General features: G+C 40.9%; 2 protein-coding genes across 8 annotated transcripts; both read left to right on the top strand.

Annotated features, from left to right (window-relative positions):
* The first annotated feature begins 21 nt into the window (after positions 1 to 21).
* On the top strand, positions 22 to 7,910 carry snx5 (sorting nexin 5). Its single transcript, XM_034226877.1, has 13 exons — positions 22 to 253; positions 1,435 to 1,539; positions 1,656 to 1,766; positions 2,019 to 2,140; positions 2,274 to 2,397; positions 2,701 to 2,796; positions 2,905 to 3,010; positions 3,114 to 3,189; positions 3,789 to 3,828; positions 3,935 to 4,021; positions 4,312 to 4,471; positions 4,559 to 4,644; positions 6,577 to 7,910. The coding sequence occupies exons 1-13, from the start codon at positions 218 to 220 to the stop codon at positions 6,625 to 6,627; spliced, it is 1,200 nt and encodes a 399-aa protein (XP_034082768.1). The 5' UTR covers positions 22 to 217; the 3' UTR covers positions 6,628 to 7,910.
* A 3,590-nt stretch (positions 7,911 to 11,500) lies between these two features.
* Positions 11,501 to 25,006, top strand: rrbp1a (ribosome binding protein 1a). Of its 7 annotated transcripts, none has more exons than XM_034226835.1 (27): positions 11,501 to 11,774; positions 13,888 to 14,812; positions 15,946 to 16,100; positions 16,227 to 16,349; positions 17,051 to 17,203; positions 17,339 to 17,457; positions 17,650 to 17,803; positions 18,830 to 18,968; positions 20,106 to 20,287; positions 20,375 to 20,409; positions 20,501 to 20,576; positions 20,682 to 20,719; positions 20,803 to 20,884; positions 20,980 to 21,017; positions 21,110 to 21,188; positions 21,279 to 21,368; positions 21,483 to 21,569; positions 21,655 to 21,744; positions 21,822 to 21,914; positions 21,996 to 22,046; positions 22,160 to 22,240; positions 22,641 to 22,724; positions 22,926 to 23,003; positions 23,390 to 23,473; positions 23,591 to 23,689; positions 24,241 to 24,402; positions 24,485 to 25,006. In XM_034226835.1, the coding sequence occupies exons 2-27, from the start codon at positions 13,906 to 13,908 to the stop codon at positions 24,521 to 24,523; spliced, it is 3,318 nt and encodes a 1,105-aa protein (XP_034082726.1). In that variant the 5' UTR covers positions 11,501 to 11,774; positions 13,888 to 13,905; the 3' UTR covers positions 24,524 to 25,006. The 7 variants fall into 7 exon arrangements, with proteins under 7 accessions (XP_034082726.1, XP_034082715.1, XP_034082735.1 ...); XM_034226824.1 differs by having other exon boundaries at positions 21,276 to 21,368; XM_034226844.1 differs by having other exon boundaries at positions 20,977 to 21,017; positions 21,661 to 21,744.
* Positions 25,007 to 26,253: the final 1,247 nt, after the last annotated feature.

Here is a 26,253-nt window from a genome sequence, read left to right as displayed (position 1 = left end):
GACTACGTTGAGAACCAATCGTAGCATTTGTAAATTCGCCGTCGTCCAATCAATTCACTCGAAGGCGGGATTTAGTCTGACGTTGTCAAGTCGGGATGGAGGCGAAGAAAAAACGGTTTGACAGCTAACCAGTCAGCAGAGGGGGAGCTTCCTGCATATAGTTTTGTTTTTTGGGTTGTTGGCCTGTTCTTGCCTTTTCGTCGATTTCAGTCCAATTATGACATCCACCATAGACGAAAGCAATAAGGAAAAGGTAAGTTAAATGGTTCTCGACATATAGCACCTAAAGCCAACTCCGTTAGCATCAATGTAGCTAACTTTAACGGTTGCTTTCTGGCCGCTAACTTGTGTTGTTTTCTGTCTAACCTACGGTATGTAGGTTAGCCTCAAGCTAAAACTAGCTAGTGTTTAATCGATCACACTATCAAGAAGTGGGTAACTTTAACCCCGTGGTGTCAAACTGCATCCATGTTGGAACAAGTATCGTTTGCAAACATACTGAAAGTGAGGACAATATGAAACGGTTTACACAATTTTTTCACAACAACACAAGATGTAAAAGTGAAGAAAAGTAACGAAGCGTTAGCATGATTGACATGTTGTTATCTTGATCTAGTGTTTTGACTAAATTAAAGGACTGTTTTGCAGAATCGTACAGCACACTTGCCTGTGGTAATTCAGTGGACTTGTGAGAAGTTATTAGCATTCTGACAGGTGCTGATTTTAATTTGTAGGTTTAGATTTGTTCCTTGTCGATCTGGAGGATGTAAAGTTATTTTGTGGTGCAGTTGTGTTGTGTTTCTAAAATGTTGTTCATTTCATTGAAATCAACAAGGAAAGAATGACAATTAAACTATCTTAAATGACCACAAACTTGAATTGACACCTTAAAACAAAACGTCAACATAATATCATGTGTGATAGATACACCCTATAAATGAAAAACTGAGTAAAGACAATAAGATAAACAAAGGTGTGTAACCATGCCTTAAGCAAAAGCAGGACTGGATTCTGAACCTACTGTTAGACCAAAGGTCAGCTGCCTCCAGACCTTTAAAACCACACCATGGAGGGAGATGGGCTTCTGGATCGCAACATTGTATCTGATAACAGAACATTCCTCTGATAGCAGCTATTTGTATAATGTCAGGCTAGGAAAGACCCCAAACACTCAGGAATTGTGGTGTTGCATTACTAGCTAGGATGTTGGTGATACCATTACAATGTTAATCATGAACCCTGACCGATAACTGGTATTATTGATCCAGTATTCAAAATGTAACAGTCCGAACCTGTGCTTGATTAGTGTTTCAGCTACACTTTTTACAGGTGTGTGTGTGTGTGTGTGCGCGTGTGCGCGTGCATGCGTGGTTTACACAGAAGATCTGCCAGCTACACTGTCTTGGATAACCTTTGTTTATTCTTTCTCTATAGATGCGCTCTGTGTCGGTAGATCTAAATCATGATGCCTCTCTTCTCATCGACATTCCTGATGCACTCTGTGAAAGGGACAAAGTCAAGTTTACTGTCCATACAAAGGTGAAAAAACCAACACAACACTTTCAACCTTTTGAATATTCTATTTGGGGTGTTTGCTGTAAGTTTGATAATACACATTTTTCGAAATGCAATTCAATTATTGTTTGTTTCCCCAGACCACCCTTAGCTCTTTCCAGAAGCCAGATTTCTCTGTTCCAAGGCAGCATGAAGACTTCATCTGGCTACATGACACTTTGGTTGAGACAGAGGACTATGCTGGTCTTATAGTAAGTTGGTCTACTTTCAGACATGACTAACAGAGATTGAAAGAGGCTGCAATATCACTATTTTTCTTTGGGCCTGTATAAAAGAAGGAGAAATGAAAACATAGGCCCAAAGTGTTTGTGCTAATTAAGAATCAAACTGTCCTCCTTTTCAAAGAATATGCGTGTGCTTAAATACTATATAACACATTGAGGCCATTTAACCTTTTAACTACAGTATCTTAATGATGTCATATTTTCTCTTGCTTTTCATAGATTCCTCCAGCACCCCCGAAGCCGGACTTTGAGAGCCCCAGAGAGAAAATGCATAAACTTGGGGAAGGTGAAGCCACTATGACCAAGGAGGAGTACTCTAAAATGAAGCAGGAGCTGGAGGCGTGAGTGTAACACTCAAAGAAAACACCACATATTGCCTTGTATTATTTAAAAAGTGTCATGTTTGATACTTTACAAAAGTCTCTGAAAATACACAACAAAACATCTTCTTGCTGTCTTGGGTTTTCCTTTCAGTGAATACCTGGCTGTGTTCAAGAAAACTGTCCAAGTGCACGAAGTCTTCCTGCAGAGAGTGTCCTCCCACCCCATGTTGAGCAAAGACAGAAACTTCCAGATTTTCTTAGAGTATGACCAGGATGTAAGTTCCCCATAATGCTGACTTCCTTTCCTGAGTTGTCCGTTGGAAAAGAGGAAGTTGAGTTTACTGGACACATGTGACACATGGCTTCCATCCTGCTGTGATCAGCACTTATGCTTATCTATGAAGTATTTGGCAGTCAGTGGCTGTGGTGTTTGTTAACAGAACTTAGCTAAGAGTTAAACACATCTATTGGTACATTACAAACATGACTTCATACCCTTCTTAGTTCCCACAACATATCATACACTGATTTCTTCTCATGGATTTGATATGATCAATCTCTTAATTCTGTCTTTTAAGCTTACTGTGAGAAGAAAGAATGCCAAGGAAATGTTTGGAGGATTCTTTAAAAATATGGTGAAGTCAGCTGATGAGGTCCTTATCTCAGGAATCAAGGTGAGCTTCATGCATGATGCGATATGTGCAAAAAAACTAGATCACAGCCGCAATGTTGTAGCTACTTCCCCATTCACCTTTGGCTGTACGTATTTGTGTCCTAAACAGGAAGTGGATGAATTTTTTGAGCAGGAGAAGACATTCCTGCTTGATTACTACAGCAAGATAAAGGATTCTACTGCCAAAGCAGAGAAAATGACCCGCTCGCACAAAAGTATAACTTTGACATTGCCACGATAATGTTAAGTCGAGTATAATTCACAAAGTTGTATATGAAATTTGTTTAATTTTGATGGCTTTTTTTGTTGTTATTACAGACATTGCAGATGATTACATTCACATCTCTGCCACTCTGAACACTCTCGCTGCTGATGATAGCACAGCAAATAAAAAGTGAGTTTAATGTTCCATTCAAAAGGTGAATGATGATGAGGATGATGATGATGATGATAATAATAATAATAATAGCTTCGATTTCTATAGCGCCTTTCAGGGGACCCAAGGTCGCTTCACAAGTAATAGTGCAAAGACAAACATAACAAAACAAAAGACAGACAAACAGAACAACAGATCGATTTAGGGGCCGAAAGCCTTGGCAAACAGATGGGACTTGAGGGCCCTTTTGAAGGCTTCAAGTGTGGGGATGTTGCGGATCTCCGCAGGGAGAGCGTTCCAGAGGGTGGGGGCTGCCACACTGAAGGCTCTATCCCCATAGGTTCGCAGTTTGGTGCGGGGGGTGGTAAGCAGGCCAGAGTCTGAGGACCGCAGGTTCCGGGGTGGGGCATGTGGGTGAAGGATGTCCGATAGGTACTGGGGGGCAAGGGCATGGAGGGATTTGTAGGTAAGGAGGAGGATTTTGTAGGATATGCGGGACTTGACCGGCAACCAGTGTAGGTGGATGAGGGTGGGAGTGATGATGCCAACTGTATTAAATCACATTACTTGCTACGACGTAACTTCACACTTATGTTATGGCATCACTTTTTTCTCAGGCACCTGGAGAAGTTGTCAGACCTGTTTGAGAAGCTCAGAGTAAGTAGACCTTCAATTACCAACACAGCCTTTGTAAATATTTGTTCTGATTTATACTTTCTTTACATTGTGGCGGCTGCTATATGTCATTTTTTTGCCGCTGCAGAAAGTAGAGGGAAGAGTAGCATCTGACGAGGAGCTGAAGCTCACAGAGCTGCTCAGATATTACATGAGAGATATCCAGGCGGCCAAGGTGAGACATATTTATCTTCTGCCTTTATTCAACATGCACATATTCACAACATTTATCAAGTTCATGTATTGCTGCTTATCAAACGATTTACAACCTAAGATAAAAATACTAATCGAAATAACAAACACTCTTCTACTGGTCAACTACATTTTTTGTCCTGCACATCTTCCACAATCGGTTTTCTGCAAACATGAAATTAGATTTTAAAGTAGTGGATATTTTCCAAATGAATGCTAGTCCTCTCTGTCTCTGTTTCTATTTCTCATGTTAAACTTTCTGGAACATGTCAGGACCTTCTGTACAGGCGAGCCCGGGCCTTAGTGGACTACGAGAACTCTAACAAGGCTTTGGATAAGGCTCGACTGAAGAGCAAGGACATTCCCCAGGCAGAGGAGCACCAGCAGCAATGTCTGCACAAATTCGACAAGCTCTCAGAGTCCGGGAAGAAAGGTTTGTGAACTGGTGCAGAAGAAACTCACACAAACAGTATGAGCTGTGCAAGCTTTTGTTTTCAACTGGACACTGTTTTCCTCATAGAACTCACCAGTTTCAAGGGCAGGCGTGTCGTGGCCTTCAGGAAGAATCTCATAGAGATGGCTGAGCTGGAGATAAAACATGCCAAGGTGAGCGGCACATTAAAAACAGATGTGTAAACTCTAACTACATTCCCATAGGCACATAACCACTGTGTTGATTATTGTCATCTAAATGTACTAATCAATCACCATTACACAGCCATTAATTAAACTGACACCTTCAGAAAATCCTCTGTTGTAATGTCTCAATCATCATATATAATTATTATCGATAACAAAATCAATAATATTTTTGAGAATGCAAACAGGTTTCTACTTTGTCAGCACTGGTTTTGTTCGGTTTCAACACATAGTGAAACATTAAAGTGACAAAGTTGGTTTTTAAATCGTATTTTTGCTCCAAATAACAGAACAAAACATGTAACAACAAATAACTAAACAAAACATAACCGGGGGGGGGGCGGGGGGGATGCAAGGATGACTTCCTAAGACAGCTGATTGTGACATACACAGGACATTACATACACAATACATTACACAGGAGATGCCATATTGACAGGGTCAGACAGGGGAGCTGCGGACAGTGAACCGCAATCCTCCTGTCTCCCCTCAAAATCCCCCAGCAGAGAAGCTGCACGCTCCATATTCAGTAGGTCCAGATACTCCCTCAGCCATGAGTCCCTAGTAAAGCAGGCTGGTTTGCGTTCCTTCCAGTTTAGTAGCATGAGTCTTTATGTGGCTAAACAGCCCAATGTCCAGAGCTGATCGGCAGTCCTTGCAACATTGCCATCTGGCTTGAGACCCAGTAGACATGCAATGGGACATGTAGGGAAATTAACTTTTAAAGATTCAGACATTAATGATATTACTTCTGACCAATGTTTTTTTTACCGCTGGGCATTCCCAGAGTAGGTGCAACAATGTACCTCGCTTGCCACATTCATGCCAGCATAAGTCTCTGTGTTTATTGTCCATCTTGGATTTTGTAACAGGGGTGATGTAAGCTCTATTGAGAATTTTGAACTGTATGATCCTGAATCTTACACATTTAGAAGAGAACATAGCTGACCTCCAAATGGAGTTCCATTGCAAAGCAGACAGAGAGATATTCAAGGCATGCTCCCAGGACAGTTGGACAGGAGAATAGGTATTCGGGGCAACCCTAGATAATAATTTATAAATGTTAGAGACCACACCGGATGATATGATTGCTTTCTTGAGGCGCTGGTCCTCTTCCATACATGAAGCAGTACATTTTGTACTAATAATAGATGCTATTTGTGCATATGATAGAAAAGATGAGTCTGAGTCTGGGTTTGGTCTCCTTTAAATTGTATTTAACGCCGCCAGTCTGTTTGCTGGAAGTTCTAACCATAGGATCATTCTGAAATTAGTTTTAACACACCGTGTCTTCTTTGGGAATTTCTTCAGCCTTGAATCCTCTAAGTCAAGAGACACTCTTTATAAATCACCAACATAAAGGACTGTTAAATTAGAAAAGCTATTCAAATGTATTATCATTTGCACTGTGTTTGTTTTCCTTATCCCAGTAGTCTGTTCTGTGTAATGATGTTTATGTACTTTAGAACCGTCTTAAGGATTTCTGAAGTGTAAACAAACTTTGAAAGAATACCTCTTTCTTTTCAAAATCACCCAGCAAGTATAATCCATTTAATTAACTCAAAACTATGATACCAAGTTGTTCAGGGATTTATCAGTAAGATATGTTGTTTACAGTGCATTAGCTGGAAAACTGGGGGGGGGGGAGCTCCAACAAGCCGTTTAGGACAGAGAGTGACTACACATACTATACAGAGATGCTGTATGAGAAAACCAATGTGAGTTTGGAAAATTGCACAATATAAATCTATTCTAGTATACCTCAACCATGGAATTATGATCAGTAGAAATGGCCATGTCATGGGAACTTTAAACACATGACTAACTGGGATACAAATGTGCTTTGAAATGTTTTATTGCTTTCTTAGTACTGATACTGTTTCCCCCCTGTCTCCACAGAACAATGTGACTCTATTGCAGGGATGCATTGAACTGCTCAAGAGCAACTGATGAGTATTCGAGTTTTCCTGTCCTACCATCACTAAGTGACCAGTCATAGAAAATGGAAGCCTGGCGTCCCCAGGGCCTTGTATGGACGTGACTCCAAGCCCCATCTCTGCTCCCCACCACGGGTCTGATGCCACTTTAAACCCCTGCACGAGACCCAGTGTCTTGAAAGCAGAATGTCTTCATGTTTACAGAGTCCCTGTCCCCAGGTCAACGGTCCATCCTTTTCCATTATTTATGGAAGTCTAACTCAATGTGGCTTCCAACATTAAGGTTTTCCTTTCTTTGTAGCTCCATTACATGTGATTATCTATCCCCTTATTTCTTGTTTTCTTACTTTTACATGATGCACATAGAAAGAAATTCCTTTTTGATCCTATTTTTGCCTCTATAAATTCTGATTAAGCCCTTCCCGCTCTCATTTACACTTTTAAATACCCCCTTTTCTTTCATTAAAGGCGTAACGCATGTTTTTGAATAGTCATAATATGTTTTATTATTCGTATGCTTAATCTGTTGGGGCTTTTTTTTGTACAAATGGAACAGTTTTACAAAAGTAAAACTAGTGCCTGCACTCTTGTGTAAGAGTTAAACCAAACCAACTTTTCAGTAAAGACAAGCTGATGAGCGGCCATCTTCAAGTGATCTAATATACCTGACCTGTACATCACCTCAGGAATGGACAGTTAGATTGTTGTCCCCATTTTTTTCTATGCAATAAGTGGCCATAGGTCCCACAGTTATCGAAGATAAACAATATTTTTGCAAATATGGCTGAACCATAGAAGAGGTCAAACAGTATCTAGCATTTTTATCAAAGCAAAATCAACACTAGTTCTGACTCTAAATTAGCATTTTGGTTTTATTTGCACAAAGCATGCATGATACCCCTGCACTACATGATGCCCATAACAGCTTCTTCACCCCAGCTACAGCTCACTTTTCCGTGTGTGCTTATTGTTGCTCTTTCTTTATTTTGCCCTAAATTCCACTTGGTTTTTGGTGGAGTCTCATTTATCAGACCTGATATATTTACCAGATCCTCTAAACATTTTGCTTGTTTAAAGCAGTTATAAAAAAAGATGCACTAAGAAGATTGAAAAACACTTTACAATCATGACCGGGCTCAGTGGAGTGTTGAAATGCATTATAGTTTTCTAAGAAATTGAATGTATTTGTAATGGATTCCAACTGTGTGCAGACGACATTATGCTTTTCTTACAGAACATTAGCATTTTTATAAATTTGTAATAATGGCATTGAATAAATCTTACTTTCCCAAGATTGATCTGTGCCAGTCTGCATTTGTTTTTAAAAAGCGTATTTATGAGTTTGTTTTCTTTGTATTAAAGAGCGCCTTTTTATTCCACTAGGTGGTGTTATCTATCTGTTCACTGTGTTTCCACTCATGTGTGGGCCCTTGAATTTCCACACAGCTGTAATGCATGCAGGTTTGTGTTAAATCCATTGACCATTGTGGATCCTGTGATTGGACTGTAGTGTATTGGGTAAGCTTTGAGGAAATGCCAGAGTGCTCATGGGAATCACCACCAGCAAAGTGTCCTACTTCATGAGTAGCACTAGGCAACAGCCTGAACAAATAATCTGCTGAAAGACACAGCTCTTGTGATATAAATATCTATGTATCTAAAGATATACAATGCAACATAGCACTTGCTATGTTGCATTGTATAACAGAGAAAGGTTAAGCATAAATGAGACGTGGTAAAGGAAAGTTATAATGATCATGTGCATAGACAGAATATACTGTACTTGCGCAAAATGGATTTGTCAATATTGACATGATCACTAGTAGCAGTCACAGTGACCCATTTTGGTTGAGCCTCTGATGGGATAAAACAACACACTGCAGCCAATGAGATCACAACACATTATCAGTGCAAACAGGTTAGTTTGCCAACTGGGATCAGAGCAAACAGTGTTTGAAAGCATGGTATTAAAGAAGTATTGAGAGGGTGGATCCAAAAAACACGGCCTCCTTTGGAACATAAAGACGGATAAGTAGTATAAGACCCAGACATTATGTTGATGTAAGATGCCATTATTGGAACAGAGCTTATTTCACTTCACTGTATGAAGTAGGCCGTTACTGATCTGAGCATATCAGCATGAAACCGAGTATCAGTGCTTTTACACTGCTGTAAAATGATGATAAGGAATTTCCTCAGTTCTAGCTCTAATCGCAGAAATAAAACTTCTGAGGCAATATAGCAGTGTTTAAAATCTGTGCACGGGCGTAAAGGAACAAATCTGCCTGCTTCAAAGACTCATTCTGCTGACAATGAATTTCCTTATCTCCCCTAGGCGCGATTAGATCATTTGCAGGCTCTAAAAGGATGATAAGAAGTACAATTTTGCGAGTTTTCGAAGCTTTCGGAGACCTCATTTATTGATCATTTATAATTAATCCAGCTAAATCTTTATTATACCAACCCATTTAGAATACTCAGTCACACACACTTAGACAATCAGGCCAAAGCATCTGAGGATGCATGATGAAAAGCTATAATAAAAAGGACACAGCAAATAAAATAAAAGTCATTTGTTCAGACGTACTTTTGAATGCTGTGTCATGTCATGAAATTGTCTGAGTCAAGGATTGATGAACTTCTACTTCTGTTGAGTGAGCTTATGAAAGCACCTGCCTCAAAAGTAGACAAAAGCCTGAGAGCCGGACAGGAGGCATGAAGCATGAAGCCCTCCTTAAATAGAAACCGTGACCTCTGAAGGGTCTCTCGTTTATTAAAGAACAAAAGTGCACCTGCAACGCTTGCTGACATAAGTGAACTGTTTGCACTTCCTTATTGAAAGAGAACAGGATGCTTCTTACTGGTTTGCACACAGAGAATGTGTGTTCTATGACAGGTTCAGGATTTAGCCATATGCAGGGTGACACATGAGCAGCTTACTTAAGTTGTGGGAACTTATTTAATTAAAACTTTGAGGATAATCACTATCATTATTTCTGATTCTCAAATTGTCTCAAGGCAATTTAATGGAAAAGCTCAGTTTTGAAGCACTACATATTGTAGACAATCTGAAGGACAATTTATTCCTCAATAATGCAATCCTGTCATTAACCCAACACTAAAAGGCTTGAATGACCAAAGGCCAAATCTTTCCTAGGTTAGTGTGCCCTGCCCTGCTCAGGCAATCTCTTACCTTCATGCACACAATACAAACACATAGCAACACAACAAAAGGACACATGCAAAGACAAGACAGGTATTTCCTCTGCATGACAAATCATTAAACAGCATACTGTTTATTTATAGGCTGTTTGTCATCTTGATTATCACATTACACATACAAAAGAGCAAGACAAAGCTTGGGCCAATCTCATAATGTTGAACTTTCTGCAGCTGGCACAATACTGAGTCAATGTGAGAAAAGGGAGTGAAAATGCCACACACCAGTAAAGCCAGTATGTACAGTCCAAGTTAACACGAGAAATGCAAAGTGATGTGCGTCAGATGTCAAACACTAGTTGTGAGTTTTAAGAAACCAGGGGCCAAATAAAGACTTATGTGGTATGAGGTTGTACATAAACTGGTCAGAAAGTTGCATGCGAGGTTGCTGTTTTGTAAAAATGATTTGACCCAGGCTTTTTTTTATCATAAGCAAACAAAATGTAACCTGTTCTATTTTGGTGCTCCTCAAAATGACATATTTGTGTGATGGAAGTCACATTGGAAGTTTTTTTTGTAAGGCTCTTTATAAAAATCTGTGCCAGGATTTCAGTAACAAATGCACCCACTTAAAAGTGTTTCACTAATGTTTCAGGATATGTTGTTTCAAGGATGCTTATGGACACCGTTTTCAATTGAGTGCTTCGGGTATTGACAGAAGAGCTAACACAAAGACATACTTTGTTTATGCCCTAGGGGAAATTCAGTATTTATTTTTCCATTATGAGTGCAGAGGAGCTTCACATCTCCTTCATCATGCATACTTAATGATGTACAAAGGGACACTTTCACAAAGTGCTAATGCATCATAGTAATACAATTGATTTGGGCGTTCATATAAAAGAGGGTGCGGTAAACAAGTTACCAGTGCTTACAATGTTAACCTGCAACTCACAGGTGACATTTCCAACACGTTAAGGCGTTGCTGATCATTTCTGGTAAGCCTGTTGCCTTTTTTGAAAAGCTTACTTTAGAATGTGAAATACTTTTGATGCTCTGATCTGTATAGCAGTGGAAAAAACAAAAAGTAACTTAAAGTCCCATAATAGGAAATAGTTCATTAAAATAAAAATGACTACTTTGAGTAGTAAAATAGAAGTACTAATCAATAGTTGCAGACATACAGTGTTTTTATCAAACCCCTACAAATCTATTTCAAATTCAATTACAATTCCAAACATTCCAAAGACACCAAATGTGGCAGGCTGCATTTTAGGGATTTTTTAATTAAATGATGCACAAGCTTGAATATTTCCATATGATGGAATGTTTTCTCTCAGTGTAACCATCATAAAGCTTTAAAGTAGAGGTAGAACTGCTGATATATCTACATGAATAATTTCAAATTCCTAATGTTTTGCAAACAATAAAAGGCTACTGTTACTGAAACTGTTAAATCTGACTGTGTACACGTAGACTGCAATGGAATGGAGTTCAAAACGCAGGGTTCTCTTTGAAAAGGTAAAAAGTAGCCTCTCTCTCAAAATAGCAAACATTACTAAAGGACAAGGTGAATAGCCTGCTTTAAACGATTTCCTTCAGCAAATTCCATGAGTAAAAGTATAGCCTTTTCTTTTCAAACTTAACTTTTGTTTCATTCAAACAAGGACACGACTTCACAAGCCTTCTTATTACCACAAAGAATACAACTCCCAGCATGCTCATTTCCGGTTTGAGTGCCTCCTAGCCAATCAGAAGCCTCCTGAGTTTATGGCAGCTATCTGGGGCACAGGGCCAGCGCGTCTAGCCAGCTCGAAGTGCCACGACTTCACAGACCACGGATTCTCCAGCGGAGTGAGGGGGACAGCACTGGGAAAAAGCTAGTTAGCTAGATAAATAGGTTGCTTTGCAGAGTGGTCTCTTCACAAGTTACAACTTGAAGCGTTTTGCCCTCTCTCCATTCCCTTTGAAGCCAGCAGGCGTAGCTACATCTCCAGCGAGGTAACGTTGAGTGTGGGGGTCCTGGATTTCTTTTAATTCATTTTAGCCATCGTTAGTTAGCTTGGGAAGCTATCTGCTGCTAACTCCTGATGTAACTGCTGGTACAGAAAGACAGCCGGATAAAGTTATCTAACATCATTTAAGAATTGTTCCCTAATTAAACATTTAGTTATCTATTTTATTGTAGCTTCTGGAGGGTAGTTTTGTTACATAAACCGGCTCTTTATAACATAATGTGTAGCACGATAGCCAAGTTAATTGATTCCTAGTGTTGGCTACAATGCTAGCTTGCAAGTAAGGATGAATCATTTCATATATAAGTATTTACAGCATAACACACATTGTATTCGTTGTAATGTAAGTTGGATGGACAACGAATAAGAGTTGCGTTTAGTAATACAAATCAGGCTTCTTTCGGTTGTGTCCTCACTGTTGTAATGTTTGATGTTAAATACATGAATGTCTTTCAAATACTTTTGGTTTTGTATTTAAAGTACCGTATCGACTAACGTTTGACGACTATTTCTCATCGTGAAGTATATCTGCAACTAGTAATGACTGTCCTTGGAGGAAAGAAACTGTATGCATTAACACATTTACTTCCACGACGTAATAAAATATTTTCTTTTTAGATGAAGACTATTGCATCTCTTATAGGTATTCCAATGCTCATAAATGACATCTAGATACTTTAGACTTAGAGATAATGTAATGGTTATGCAAACTTAGTTTCACCTTATAGTCCTATCTTTAATGGACATGTAGGTGAAACTTCAGAAAGTCAGCCTAAGTCCTATTTCTCAGTTAATTCGAGATGCACTGACGTGTGCCATCATAAATAAGCAGGCAGTACAAACTCACACTTACACTTCTTGCTTTTAAACCTGACATCCAACGTGGACTCTGGACTGCGTTTCGATTATCCTGAAATTGCTCGGCAGTTTCCCTTTACGAAGTCACACCGTTTGTTTGTTTTAAAACAGTAAAGCTCTACAATGTCCCCTCTTAGCATTTGTATATTTCCTGATAGGATAACATTCCTTTCCATGATATAAACAAGGATATAACAGACAGCGCTGCAGGAATAAACCAAATAATTAGTTTAAGTGTCCCTAAGATGCTATCTACTCTCAGCCAACTTTCCTCCCCTGCAGGCTGAACTTTCTGGTTTGTGCCACGAGCCTCCAAGAGTCTTAGAGGGACGCTAAAAGATCCTTGAGGGGATGTTTTTTTTCAGGGCAGGAAATGAATACTCACCATCAGCCAACTGCTGGAGATTTTTGCAGTGTCTTGTAATGTATTTTTTGGCAGGAAACGTTTTCACCGCTATGGTTGGAATAGAGTTCACTATCTTAAGTTGTTTGGAAGTATATGTAGTTGATTCATCTTTCACACGTGCACACCAAACTCCAAACTAGCTCTGATTACTTCATCAAATATTAAAACATTTTTAACTTTTTTACCTACACCTGCCTGATTCAGTAATCTTTCCATCCATTGTTCAATATAGTATCCATTTATTCTCGTTGTATAATGAGTCCAAAACAATGGGGCTGTGTGCTGATGAGTAAGGTGACATTTTCATTTAGAAAACACTGTACTTTAGTTAATCTTTTTCCACCTTACAACAGCAGTGGTATAATAACATATTATTGTTTTGATGTGAAAACAATTCAAAACGGTTTTAAGCAAATCCAATTTGAGATAGACATTTGGACAATTTCTCCCATAGGATATTTTCAATTCTATGTTTTTAGGGAGTCTTAGTCTGGGGCTGATATTTAATTGTATTTACTTTTGGCGTAGTTGATTTTGGTGCAGTCAGTCCTCTGCTGTTTGTTACACAGGTTGCTGATAAGATTTGCTGGTCTGCATTATGTAGCCAGCCTCGGGCATACATGTATGGTGGTAACAGTGACACCTTCAGGCGATTTTTCTCCAGACATTATAAATCACAATTCTGTCTCATTACCGGTCTGTTAATAAAGCTGCGTTTCAGTTTGCCATGGCACTGAGAAATGCTTTTTGGAACAGCATCAGTTTCTTTTGGAAAAATAATATTTGTATTTGTGTCCACTGTATTGACAAGTCTGCGTCTTTTCTTTTTTTGTAGCTCAACTGCAATTTCAAAATGGATATCTACGACCCCCAAACCCTTGGGATAATGGTGTTTGGTGGATTCATGGTGATCTCTGCGCTTGGGATCGTTCTTGTTTCCACCTTCTCCATGAAGGAAACCTCCTATGAGGAGGCCCTGGCTAAACAACGCAGAGAGTCAGGTAAAATTCAGCCTACTCGCTCTGACAAAAAGAAGAAGGACAAAGTGGCCGAGAAGAAGGGCCGTGGAAAGAAGAAGGAAGAAAAGCCCAATGGAAAGATCCCAGAGCCTGAGATGATTGAAGAGGAAGTCATTGAGCCTGCTGATGCCCCAGTTGAAGCTGCTGCCCCAGTTGAAGCTGCTGAACCTGAACCTGTCCCTGCTGTTGAGGTTAAGCCCACTGCAGCCCCTGCCCCAGCAGAAGCCCCGCCGACACCTGCTGCCGAACCAACTCCTGCTATTTCTGAGCCCTCCCCTGCACCCTCACCTAAAGAGAAGAAGAAGAAGAAGGTGGCGAAGGTCGAGCCAGCCTCTACCAAAACAGTCGTGGCTGTCCCCGCACCCGTCACATCCTCCGCAGCCCCTGTGTCTGCCCTGACTAAAGCGTCTGCCCCTGCGCCAGCCAAAGCTGCTGCTGCAGCAGCCCCAGCCAAAGCTGCTGCTGCAGCAGCCCCAGCCAAAGCTGCTGCTGCTGCAGCCCCAGCCAAAGCTGCTGCTGCAGCAGCCCCAGCCAAAGCTGCTGCTGCAGCAGCCCCAGCCAAAGCTGCTGCTGCAGCAGCCCCAGCCAAGACTACACCTGCTCCGATCAAGACTGCCCCTGTGCTGGAAGCTGTCACTAAAGACGTCCCTGTGATGGCGGTGCCCCCAGTGGGGTCTCAGCCAGCTCCTGCTGCTGCAGGAAAAGGACAGAAGAAGGCCTCCAAGAAAAAGGCTGAGCCTGGTAAGCAGATTTGTTTCAGAGATATCCATTTATCATTTTGCAGCGATAACTATTTTGATTTGAGAACAAATTAAAATAGTATGCTGTAATTTCTATATTTTTCAAGCGGTTATTAAAGTATTCAAATATTAAAATCTACAGATACATTTCATTAGGGGAAGACAATAATACTCTCTCATTAGACCTAAGAGTCTTTTCTGAAGTGTGCATGGCCAAGACCCTAAAGGGCATCCCATGAACTGCAGTTTCTAGTCTGGCCACTATGCCAAAATCACAGCATGGCGTAACACTTACGTGCGATCTTATTACACTGATTTATCAGTATTTTTGAATAAATAATCAAACTTTTTTTTATCTAAAAGATGCCTGTCGTTTGGTCTCTGCTTAATCCCCTGTCAGGTGTGGTGGACTATTGTTGTGCTTGACGTAGTTAAGGGTCTACACAGTTATCTGCAAACTTCACTTGCCCACGATCCCTTCTCTAATTATCAAGGATCAAAGACTCTGTACTCTTATCAATATGTTGTTAAAGTAAAACCATCATCGTCAAAATTAGCCCTCTCCTTGGAAGTGGAAACTGCTCGTCTAGACAGGAACTACACTAGCCATAACACTGGTGATAGTACTCGGACATGAATGTTTGGTGGAGCGGGGGCACGTCTGCAATGTTTAGCCCTATTCACTCACAATATAAGGCAGTAATTCCCTGCCAGTACTGATGAACTTCTAGCTGTGTGCCCGTGGAGAGTAGTGCCAATGGAAGAAGTGGGTGATGTCTGGCACTCAGCTCTGGAGGGCATAGAGCCTGCCCGCCTGTCTAAACACCACTGCCCTGTTTGGTTAGCTAACAAAGGCTCTTAGTGCCCTGACAATGGTGGAAGGCAGCAGAGTACGGTTCTCTCTTGCCTGAGGGCTTGTCTCCGCCTGGTGCCACAGTGCTCCATCATTTTGCCTTTCCGACGCTGCCCGGAGCCCCAGACCCAAAGGAACAAGTCGCAACCTTGTACTTTTCCTCTTACAATGTTGTTGGAATTGATGGTTCACTGTAGCTTTCTGAGCTTTAAAACATGCGAAAAAAACTCCTTATTTCATGTCATATGTGTTTATTCAATTGCTCTGTTTCCCCTCTTTAGTGGCAGTGATGGATTCCCCTGATGCTCCTCTGTACCTGCCCTACAAGGCCCTGGTTTCCACCATCAGCAGCATGGTGTTCAGCGAAGGAGAGGCCCACAGGCTCATTGAGATCCTGTCCGAGAAAGTTGGCATCATTCAAGACGCATGGCACACGGTATTGAACTCATCAAGAAAAAGACACATGTTAAACTAACTGGAGTGCAAAGGCTCACTGAATGCATATGAGACTTGTAGGGAGGCCCACTTAATTAATGTTTGCTGTTTATCTGTGCGTTTTCAGGCCTCTCAGAAAGGTGACCCAGTGGCCATGCTAAAGAAGCAAGTGGAGGAGAGAGAGAAACAGCTGGCGGCAGAACAAGAGGATGCAACTGCATCGAAGAATCGTCTCAGAGAACTCACCAAGGTTAGACATCTCTCAGAAAAATGTATGTGCATGTGGTGCCATATTATTTCTGTATCCATGCTGGTACCACTATGAGACTCTCAGTACTCAGTGCAGGTCTCCCTTGAAAAAGAGATCTATGATCTCAATGGGACCAATCTGGTTAAATAAAGGTTTGAAATGAATTGAAATGACTCATCACATCATAAACCAAATTGTTACATTGATGGAAATCATGTAAGGCATTAAGTGTTGTTTTGCTTGAAGGTGGTAGTGGAATAAAAGGTAATGTAGTTGCCTACCTCTTTTGTCCTGAAGGTGGCACTAGAGGAAAGTTAACAGTGTGACTGAAATAAACAGGTCAAATACATAAGGAAGAACGCCAGCCTAGAGGCCGCAGGTCCATCCTAAGCTTCGCTGCAAGAATCTTTTTTTTTTTTTTTTTTTTAATGACTGATTTGTTCATGATTAGGAAAACTCACAATAGTCTCTCACACATTACCAGGCTTTAGAGAAAATCAGCGGGCTGGATGCAGAATACCAAAGTCTATGTTTTTATTTTATTTTTTAAGGTTGCCCTGATTCCAGAGTTGAATGGAAAAATGTGTCGTTCTCTTGGCTCTGGAGGAAAAACACAGATTTTGAAATGGCTTTTTGCCCTTTGTCCATGGACTCTACAGTGAATCTGAATGTGCTCTCTGACCTTGCTGTCTATTTTTCAGGAGCTGTCTGCTGAGAAGTCAAAGGTGGCCAGTGTGGAGACCAGGCTGAGTTCCCAGCTGAGTAAGCGGGAGCAGGAAATGATTGCTCTGCAGGCCCGCATGCAGGCCAGTTACCAGGACCATGTTGCGCAGACCCAGGAGCTCAATGGAAAGGTCTGTCCTTATAAACAATATTACAATTCAGAATCTGGCTGCTAATTATAAATATATATTTTTTGTAAATTACTTCTCTTGACAAGGATATAATTAGCTGTCCTAAATGACTGTTTTCCAACCTTTTTTTTATAGATTGTCAGCCTGCAGGACCAGTTAGAAAAAGGCCCCAATGCCCAGCTGGTCCGTCTGCAGCAGGAGAACTCCATCCTGCGTGACGCCCTCAACCAAGCCACTAGTCAGGCCGAGAGCAAGTGAGTTTTCCCTGGAGCAGTTAATGAAAAGCAGTGATCCAAACTGACATGCATTTTACCTTACTAATCCTAATTAAAGTGACAATACAATTGAAAACGTATGTTGTCAAAGCTGAACCTTTTTGTGAAGCCTCCTGACTCTTTCTGCCCCTGTCTCTGCTTGTGTGTCTCTGTCCGTTATTCTGTCCTCAGGCAAAATGCGGAGCTTGCCAAGCTGCGTCAGGAATGCACCAAGTTAACCAAGGACCTCGGAGAGAAGACGGGGAGTCTGCTTGCTGATGAGCACCTCAAGAAAGGGCTGGAGGCCAAGGTCTCCGCTACTGAGAAGCAGCTCTCCCTGATGCAGGTTGGCCTGGCCTTTGCTTACACCACATTAAATCTCATTATAAATTACACTGGGTGTGAGATCACGTTACCACATGGAAACAAATGTATTCATCTTTCTTTTCTCAATGTTGTTTCTGACAGTTAGTTACAGAGTCTCTTCAGAATTCAGGTTTAGACCTTTCCCACACATCCCCTAACCCTCTAATGTTATGGTACGTTGAATTGCCTTGTAATCACATAGCCGGTGGCTAGGCTGGAATGTAGCCATACAATAATGGTGCTGCAGGATAAGGCTCCTCTGCACCAGCTGGAATGTGAGCGAGTCTCAGCACCTCTCCAGCCCTCTGTAACAGGCTGTATGGTATTTACAACATGTGACCCTCTTACAGAAGTACAACCCTGTCTTGCTTTAGCTGTTCATTTGCTCTTCGTACATATACTATCAGCCTACGCAGTTAAACTCTGATGGAATGCTGTTTGTCTGAACTGTTACGGGTAATGTTGAGCAAGTCAGTCAGCACTTCCTGATAGTCAACTGTTCATTTGGTTTAATCATTTACGAAACATGCGTCCTAACAGTTCTTCAAACATGTTGCGCAATGGATCAGTCAATATACATTACACATGCTCAAGTGATGCAACGTGATCCTTTCACATTTCTTTCACTTTTTGCTCCCTTAGGTTACTGGTAATGTGAGCCTTCTGTTTTCAAAAACAAATCTGCTTAGAATTAATCTGACACAAAGGCACAGGCAGGCTAATTATCCCCTTCAAAGACACTTTCTTCCAAACAAACTTTAAGGCTATCAAAATGTCTGTTTATTTAATTTCTTCTTACAAAACTTCTAACCGGAGCTTATTCTGATTATGTCAACGGTGGATGTCCCGTGAATATTCTATCATGTACTTTTCTCTGAATGTGTCTGCATATGATGTTTCAACAGAATTGTTCTGCTATTGGGAAATCACTCCTGCAAAGCGGTATCATCTTGTGGATCTCTGCCGCCCCCTGCTGTTTAATCATGTCGATTAATGTTGTTGTCAGGCCAGCTATGCGGAAAAAGAGCAGGCGTCCCACAGGAGGATTGAAGAGGTGTGTGAGGAGCTCAGAGCAGCACAGGGTGCAAACAACAGCCTGCAGGCCACTTTGGACAATGCCCATCAGGACAGCAGCTCATCATCAGGTCAGAATGGGGGGAGTCTTAAAGGTCACCTATTATTCAAAATCCACTTTTTCGTGTCTTTTATACATAAATATTTGTCCCCTCTGTGAAAGTTTCAGGAACAAAGACCCCCTCTCTTTTTGTCCTGATCCATTTATATAAAAACCTGTCTGAAAATGAGCTGATCAGATTTTGGCCACTTTGTGATGTCATAACGATGTTTTGGCTTGTGTTATCCAGCTGTACAATAGCTGCCCACTGCTCCTACTGCTAGGATGGGTTAAATGCAGAAGCCACATTTCACTGTGTGCTCTCTGTGTGTGACCATGACAGAGGGTTTCATCCCTCAGATTCTATCTATCTATCTATTAGCCGATAACGAACCAAGGTAACACCCCCCCCACCATATCACCTGAATCTCTTCCTAGAGCACTATTGTGTTCTTTTCAACCAAATCTCTCTCAGAGGGGCATGGGGAGTGGCTCCTTGTTTTCATATAAGGTAACAGACAGAGAATCAGCACTTTTGAAACAGGGCTGAAACAGAGGGGTGTATGGGATGCTACAATGCATGATCTGTTTGGTATTTTGAGCCAAACACTTCAGAGACATGTTTTGTATATAACTGAGAACTATAATATATTGATGAAAAAGAGTATAATAGGGGACCTTTAATGTTTACAAGACGATGGATTGGGGTTGGCTTCTTGTGAGTAAAATCAATGAGAACCAGTGGCATTATCACAGAATATAATACACAGGGTTTTGTCTTAACCAGTTAACAAGGGAGATGCGCCAGCTTACTTTCGGCATGCGCCCTCATTTCGAAATGCCAAGTGTTGTATTCATGATCAAGTGGCAGGCAGCAGGCTTACACTTTGATTTCTGAATTAGAATGTTTCTTTTACATTCCTTTTTTTCTGAGGAAGTAAATAAACAGTTATTCTGGATTTATTTGTTGTTTGAGGTGCAATATATGACTCGGCAGCTTTAAAACATGAAGACACTATTATGTTCTGCTTCACTCTAATGCATACGTTTTCGTCGGAAAGTGGGCGGGCCGTCATTTTGACTGGAAGTGACGTTAGCGCCCTTATACCATACTTTCTAGAAAACCCCTGTTAAACATAGACTACGTGCTGTCTATTGGTCCCTGCAGAGTTCCAGGTGCGTATTGGGAGTTTGGAGACTGAGAACAGTGAGCGCTCCGCTCAGGTGGACGCCCTCACTGCCCAGCTAGAGGAGACACAGGCAGAGAAAAGCCAGCTTGTGCAGCAGGTGGCCACCATCAACTCCCTGCTGGAGGCCAATCAGACCAAACAGGAGGAGGATAACAATCAGGTAGGACAAACTCTGCAAGTTAGAGAATGGCCTCACGCTTTTACCGCACAGCCACCCTTAACGATTTGTATTTGTCTGATTCGACAGGTGGATGCTGCAGAAGTGGAACAGCTCAAGCTCAGGTAAATGTTTTAGCTGACTTGTTGACAAAAAGGCAACATCAGATCCAGAGCTTTTCCATGTATTGATTGAAATGCTATGCCATCTGTTCAGCCTTCAGGAGAGAGACAGCCAGTTGAACACACTTCAAGAAGAACTGAAGCAGCTGCAGATGAAGCAGGAAGCTGCTGTAAGTGTCGCAAACATCTGGTGTGAGATTGATTGCCAAATAGTATCACTTCTCGATTGAAAGAAACATACTTTGCTAATCACAAATAATCTGCTATTCTAACAGGAGAACACTATTGTGGATCTTGAGCAAAAAAATAAGAGGTATGGAACTTTTTGCTATCCATTTGCAAAATCTTTTGGATCTTATCAATAGCTTATCCCAAATTGTGTCCTTTTTTTTGTAGTGATGACCTCGGCCTTATTACATCACTTCAGGAAGAACTTAAAAACCTCAAAGAAGAGATGGCGCAACCTAACAAAGCACCAGTAAGTCACTCTCAATGTCTTGCAGCATTCATCACCTTTCCTGCAGGACAAAATAAGGACCCCTGACTCATTTAATGCATACTCTGTTTCAGCAGTCTGATAGCTCCCCAGAGCTGGAACAACTACAGAACAGGTATGAGTCTTAGCATATGTGAAGAGACCATTCTTACTTATTGTTAAGACTGTTGTAGATCTCCATATTGACTATTTTGTTTCTTTGGCTAGCCTGACTGAGAAGGAGGCCCTTGTCACATCACTACAAGAGGAGCTGAGAGAAGCGAGAGAGAAGACGACCAATGACGCAGTAAGGCCGTCTGTACACACTAGTGGCTTATCAATTGAGACCGCTGTTCTCTCATCACCCTCCTGATTATGTGATCCATTGTTTTAGCAGAGCGTTGCAGCAGAACTGACAGCTTTCCAAACGGAAACCAAAGAAACTCTCCAGACACTCTTCCCACATATACCCATAGAGACAGAGCAGGTAGGAAAAGAGGATTTCACATGAGAAGTTGCTGAATGGTTTTAATTTCTAATTTATTATTCTGTAAAAATAATAGACATATTCATTATTTTTGTATTTTGTCTCCTCATATAGTCAAACTGGTTACAAGTATATACACAGAAAGCTCAGGAGGCACTCAGCCAGCAGAGCCAGGAGCCTCAGTCGAGCACAGAGCTGCCTGTAAGCTACCATTTTCTACTCTCAGCAAATACTGGTTAGAATAAGCCGTGCTGAAAAACATCTGAATGTGTTTTCTTTGTCTTAGGAGCAGCTTGAGAAACTGAAGGAGGCTGAGGAGAGCCATGGCGTCCTGCAGGCTGAATGTGAACAGTACAGGACAGTCCTGGGTGAAACTGTAAGTGATTGGGGAAACTGAGATGTGTTCCTAATGGGATATATTCATACAGCTAATTTATTCCCTTTCTCCTTCAGGAAAGAATGCTGAAACTTCTGCAGAATAGTGTGGAGGAAGGAGAACTGGTATGGAGGTCAAAGATGGCTAACACGGAGGAGCAGCTCAGAGAGGTAAGTGATGATCCCTTCTTGAAATGACTGATTTGTTCATGATTAGGAAAAGTCACAATAGTCTCTCTCACACATTACCAGGCTTTAGAGAAAATCAGCGGGCTGGATGCAGAATACCAAAGTGTAGAACAGGTGAGAATTTTCTTTTTCCAACACTTCAAAATGTCCCCTTGATGTATTGCAAACTAACAGGTGAGATATGTGTGCTGCTATGTGTAAAATGTAACTTTGGTTCTTTTGTGCAGTTAAAGGAGCAGATGATGCTTCTTGAAGCCCAGCTGGAGAAGCAGTCAGAAAACCAGACGACCTCAGAGGAGACGGAGCCGGTAATGAGAAGTTTAGATCTACAGCTCCACCATTAGGGACGATTTGCGTATTATTTGCATTATTAAATAGTGTTCTTGCCGATACAAAAAAAAGCTGTTCGCAAAGTCAGGTCTTTTCAAGTTTGTTTTTAGTGTTATAAAAAATTCACAATCGATAAGTCCGCTTTTGTTGTATTTCTTTATATCTTGATATTTATCTCTATACTACAACAACATTTAAGAGCATTTCCCACCTTTTTATTGATTGAATAATATGATTTTAATATGTTTAATTATTAAAACTGTGCAGGAGTTTTTATTAAAAATGAAAGTCTAGAAATGCATTTCCCATATTTTAAACTCTTGTGATGCATTTAAAACAAACCTGTCTGACATCTTTTCATTTCTTTGCCGTAATCAGCTGACACGGCAGCTGTCGGAGAGTCAGAAGCAGCTGGATGTGGCCCAGAAGGAGGCCCAGGCACACAAGGAGGAGCTCGCACAGGTGACTTTACTCACTTAACCTGCTTTCCTATCCTTCAGACCAATATTTTCCACAGTCGTATATACCAGTCTCACTGAGATGACACATGGCAAGGAATTCCTGGAAATCCCTCGTTTGATCTACAAGCTTCAGCGTCTTTGGCATGGAATGGAAATGTGTGGATGGGGTGGTTATGTAACTAGTGGCGGCTTCATGTTTCAGGTCAGAGAGCAGCTGGGCGAGATCACGATGCGGGCTCAGCAAGAGCAGAATGGCCCATTTGAGGCTCAACCAAGTCAGGTCAGGGTGCAAAGGTCACAGTGCACCCTTCACTTCCGGTCAGAGAGTTCTGGACAAACTCTGAACACTTTTCCTATTTGTTTTGTAACCATTTTTTGTAGAGAATTTCCTAAAACGTTGATTTCATTAAGATATTTTCTTTATGATCTGGTTTAACACTTGGTCCAACCCCCTGTCCTAAGTCAAGGATGTGGTCACGGTACACATGTACTCAGTGACGCGTCCTGACAAAGGGCTGCACTTCCAGTCCGTCCAGAATTCCTCTGACATAGCTGCTGTTTATGCTAACCACTGTTTGCGTTGACTGAGTAGACATAACTCTCTGTGTGTGTGTGTGTCTTTGTTGGTGTGTGTGTATTTATTCTTTTTTTTTCTTCTTCCATTAGTTCCAAAATAAGTTCAGTCAGACAACGGAGAAGTTGCAGGAGGAGGTGTCTCACAGACAGCAGCTTTCGGAGGAGTTTGAGCAGGTATCAGTCATTGTTCATGCTCTTTCCTTTGTTTTGATTTGTGTTGGTCTAGTCACACCCGAGGGTGACTAATACATTCTGTGACTAACATGAATTGATGTTGTTATCATCCTCTAGGCTCAGAAGACTATAACAGACCTTCAGGCTCAGTTGGATCTTCTGAATGTTTCTGCTGAGTCACCAGAATCTGACACAGAAGATGTTGCACAGCTCACGGTGCGCTAACCAATAACACCTAGAAGATGTTTCACTGTGATAGATGCTTTGTGTATTTAAATACTGTTCACTTTCAGTACAATTCATCCAGAACGGTCATTGATCAGAGCTTTATGTTTTTCTCAGCAGTAGGTCATAAAGGTCTGTACAGCACTGATCTTCACTAATGTTAAAGAGCCTTAAGTTTTCAATATAAAAAAAATACATAATGAAAGACAATAATATGAATAAATATTTGAGCATAATTCAAAACGTTGCTCATTCCTATTACATTGAATTTTTTACAATTGAGTTGTACAAGTCCGTTTTTTACTATGCACTATTTTTCCTAATGAATCTTATATTTCATAATGCCAAGTTTATTAGGAATAACTATACAATCTAAATGACCTGCAATTAACTGTGAATGGAAGCATGGAAAAGTAACATTTCAGAATTTCAGTTTTTTGGCTTTATTCTACGTCTTATTAATTTTATATTTAACATCTTCATTTTGAGTCTCCTGTTTGCTGTGTGCTTTGAAATAACGAATGGTACTGCTGTTGGAACAGGAGCGCCTGGAGAAAGAGAAAAAGCTGTCCAAAGACCTCGGCCAGGCAGCCACCAAGCTCCAGCAGCTTCTCAAGGCCACTCAGGAGCAGCTGACCAAAGAGAGAGAAACCGTGAGAACACTACAGGAGCACCTGGAAGACAAGGTGGAGACACCTGAAGTGGTAAGGCTACTCACACACAATTCTAAGCTCAAACTTTCTTAGCATGCTTGGCGATTTTGACACTATATTTCTGTTTTTCAAGGGAGAATACGTGGAGCTGAAGGAAGGAACTTCTGTCTGAAAAGGACGTTCACTGCAGACACTACAAAAAAAACCTGCCAAATAAGCCTTATGATTACCATAGTTATGCATTCCAAAACTATTACTTTCTTGTACTGTAGTTGATTGCATTTGTTGCAACTGTAGGAATCAAGTGTTTGATATTATGAACATTTCAAAGTAAGATTAGAGGAGATGATCCTGCTACGATCTTTATTGAAACCCACATTCGATCAAGAAATTCTGGCTATGTCAGAAGTTATTTATCCCCCTGCCTTATATTCCAGACATTTACCCATAGTTCAGTGTTAAAAAGGGAAACCGATTGTACGTCAAACGTACATCAACCTGTGCAATTACTTTGTATGTCTTTTCTATGTGGTTGAATGATGGGAACATTTTATGGTTCAATGTTTCATTCACTTTTAGAGCCTGCTTTTTTCTTAACTGGCTGCCAATTACACACTTCAATTTGTATGAATGAATAAACTACAATGTAGCTCTATTTCCCGTTCAGTGTCTGTGCAATGAGTGCAGGCAGTATAGGCCTACACAAAGTTAAAGTTGGTTATTGTGTGTGTTATATTTTTGACAAAGCTTCAGATCTGGTGTGCATTGAACTGTTACATCTGCAATTAGCCTAAATCGGCCCCATGATACTTAAAACATTGACTGTGGATTGCTACACTGTCATTTTAAATTGTAAACAATCCTGCCAGGTTAAAAGGAAGTATGACAACGCAGCAACATCGCATCCTACAGACACATGAAGGTCATAAACTAACCTGAGTAGCCCCAATCAATCTCTATAGGCCTATCCTTCAATAACAAGACTGACTTTTTTTATAGCCTGTTTTAAAAATGCGTCATTTCCTAAAGCTTACCGAACAGTTTCGGTTGCATGGTTACAGACAAGGAAGTATATAACTAGGTGGAGTTATGTTTGCGGGTCTCTTCAACAACCATGTATGGCTTTGTTTCTGCATAATGTTTGTCTGTCATCCTCCCGCCCATCACACACTAGCGTAATTTTCGGGCAAATATCAGGAAGATTTTTAATACGGAAACGAGCGTGTGTAAGGCGGATGTGGTGTTCGTCGACAGCAGGAACTACCTTCCTCACGATGCCACTGCAAACAGGTTTCCCTCAATTTGGCTTGAATTTCAATAAACACCTAATTGAGGCGACTCAAGTTGGCTGATTTACGGTACATTTCACTCGTTCAAACCTGCTGTGAAATGAATTTATAGTTTAAACCAAAAATGCCAGTAGGCCTAGAACATTTGAAACGGCTATTCCCGTGCTATGGCAATAGTTGGTGCAACAGTAGACAAGTAAAAAAAGAAAACTGCTGAATAATTACCAGATAAACACCCTAAAGTCGAAATGGTGGCCAAATTATTACTAAAATTGTTCAACACAACGTGAATGGAATAGCTACTACCTTTATATTGTTGGAAGTACAACAGTTTTCTTTCTCTTACATGACTTTATGGTAAACATTAAGCCACAGCCTATAAACCGATTTAGACAAGGCATAAAGACTGGGAACTGTAAAATGACTGAACGGTCCATTAATCTATCAGTGTAAACATGTTGGTTCTTTGTGGCAGAGTCCTGGACCTGTAATTTCATGGATTCTTCTACCTTGATGTCATGGCTGCAATCATATCAAGTGAAAGAAGAGTTAAAACTTTTTTCTGATTTCTAGCAACTGAACATTTGGAACGAGCTCCCTGATGTTTTTTGTA

Source organism: Gymnodraco acuticeps, unplaced genomic scaffold, assembly GCF_902827175.1.
Source record: "Gymnodraco acuticeps unplaced genomic scaffold, fGymAcu1.1, whole genome shotgun sequence".
Lineage (NCBI taxonomy): Eukaryota > Metazoa > Chordata > Actinopteri > Perciformes > Bathydraconidae > Gymnodraco > Gymnodraco acuticeps.
The sequence above is the reverse complement of the archived record's forward strand: the minus strand, read 5'-3'. Positions and strand labels throughout refer to the sequence as shown.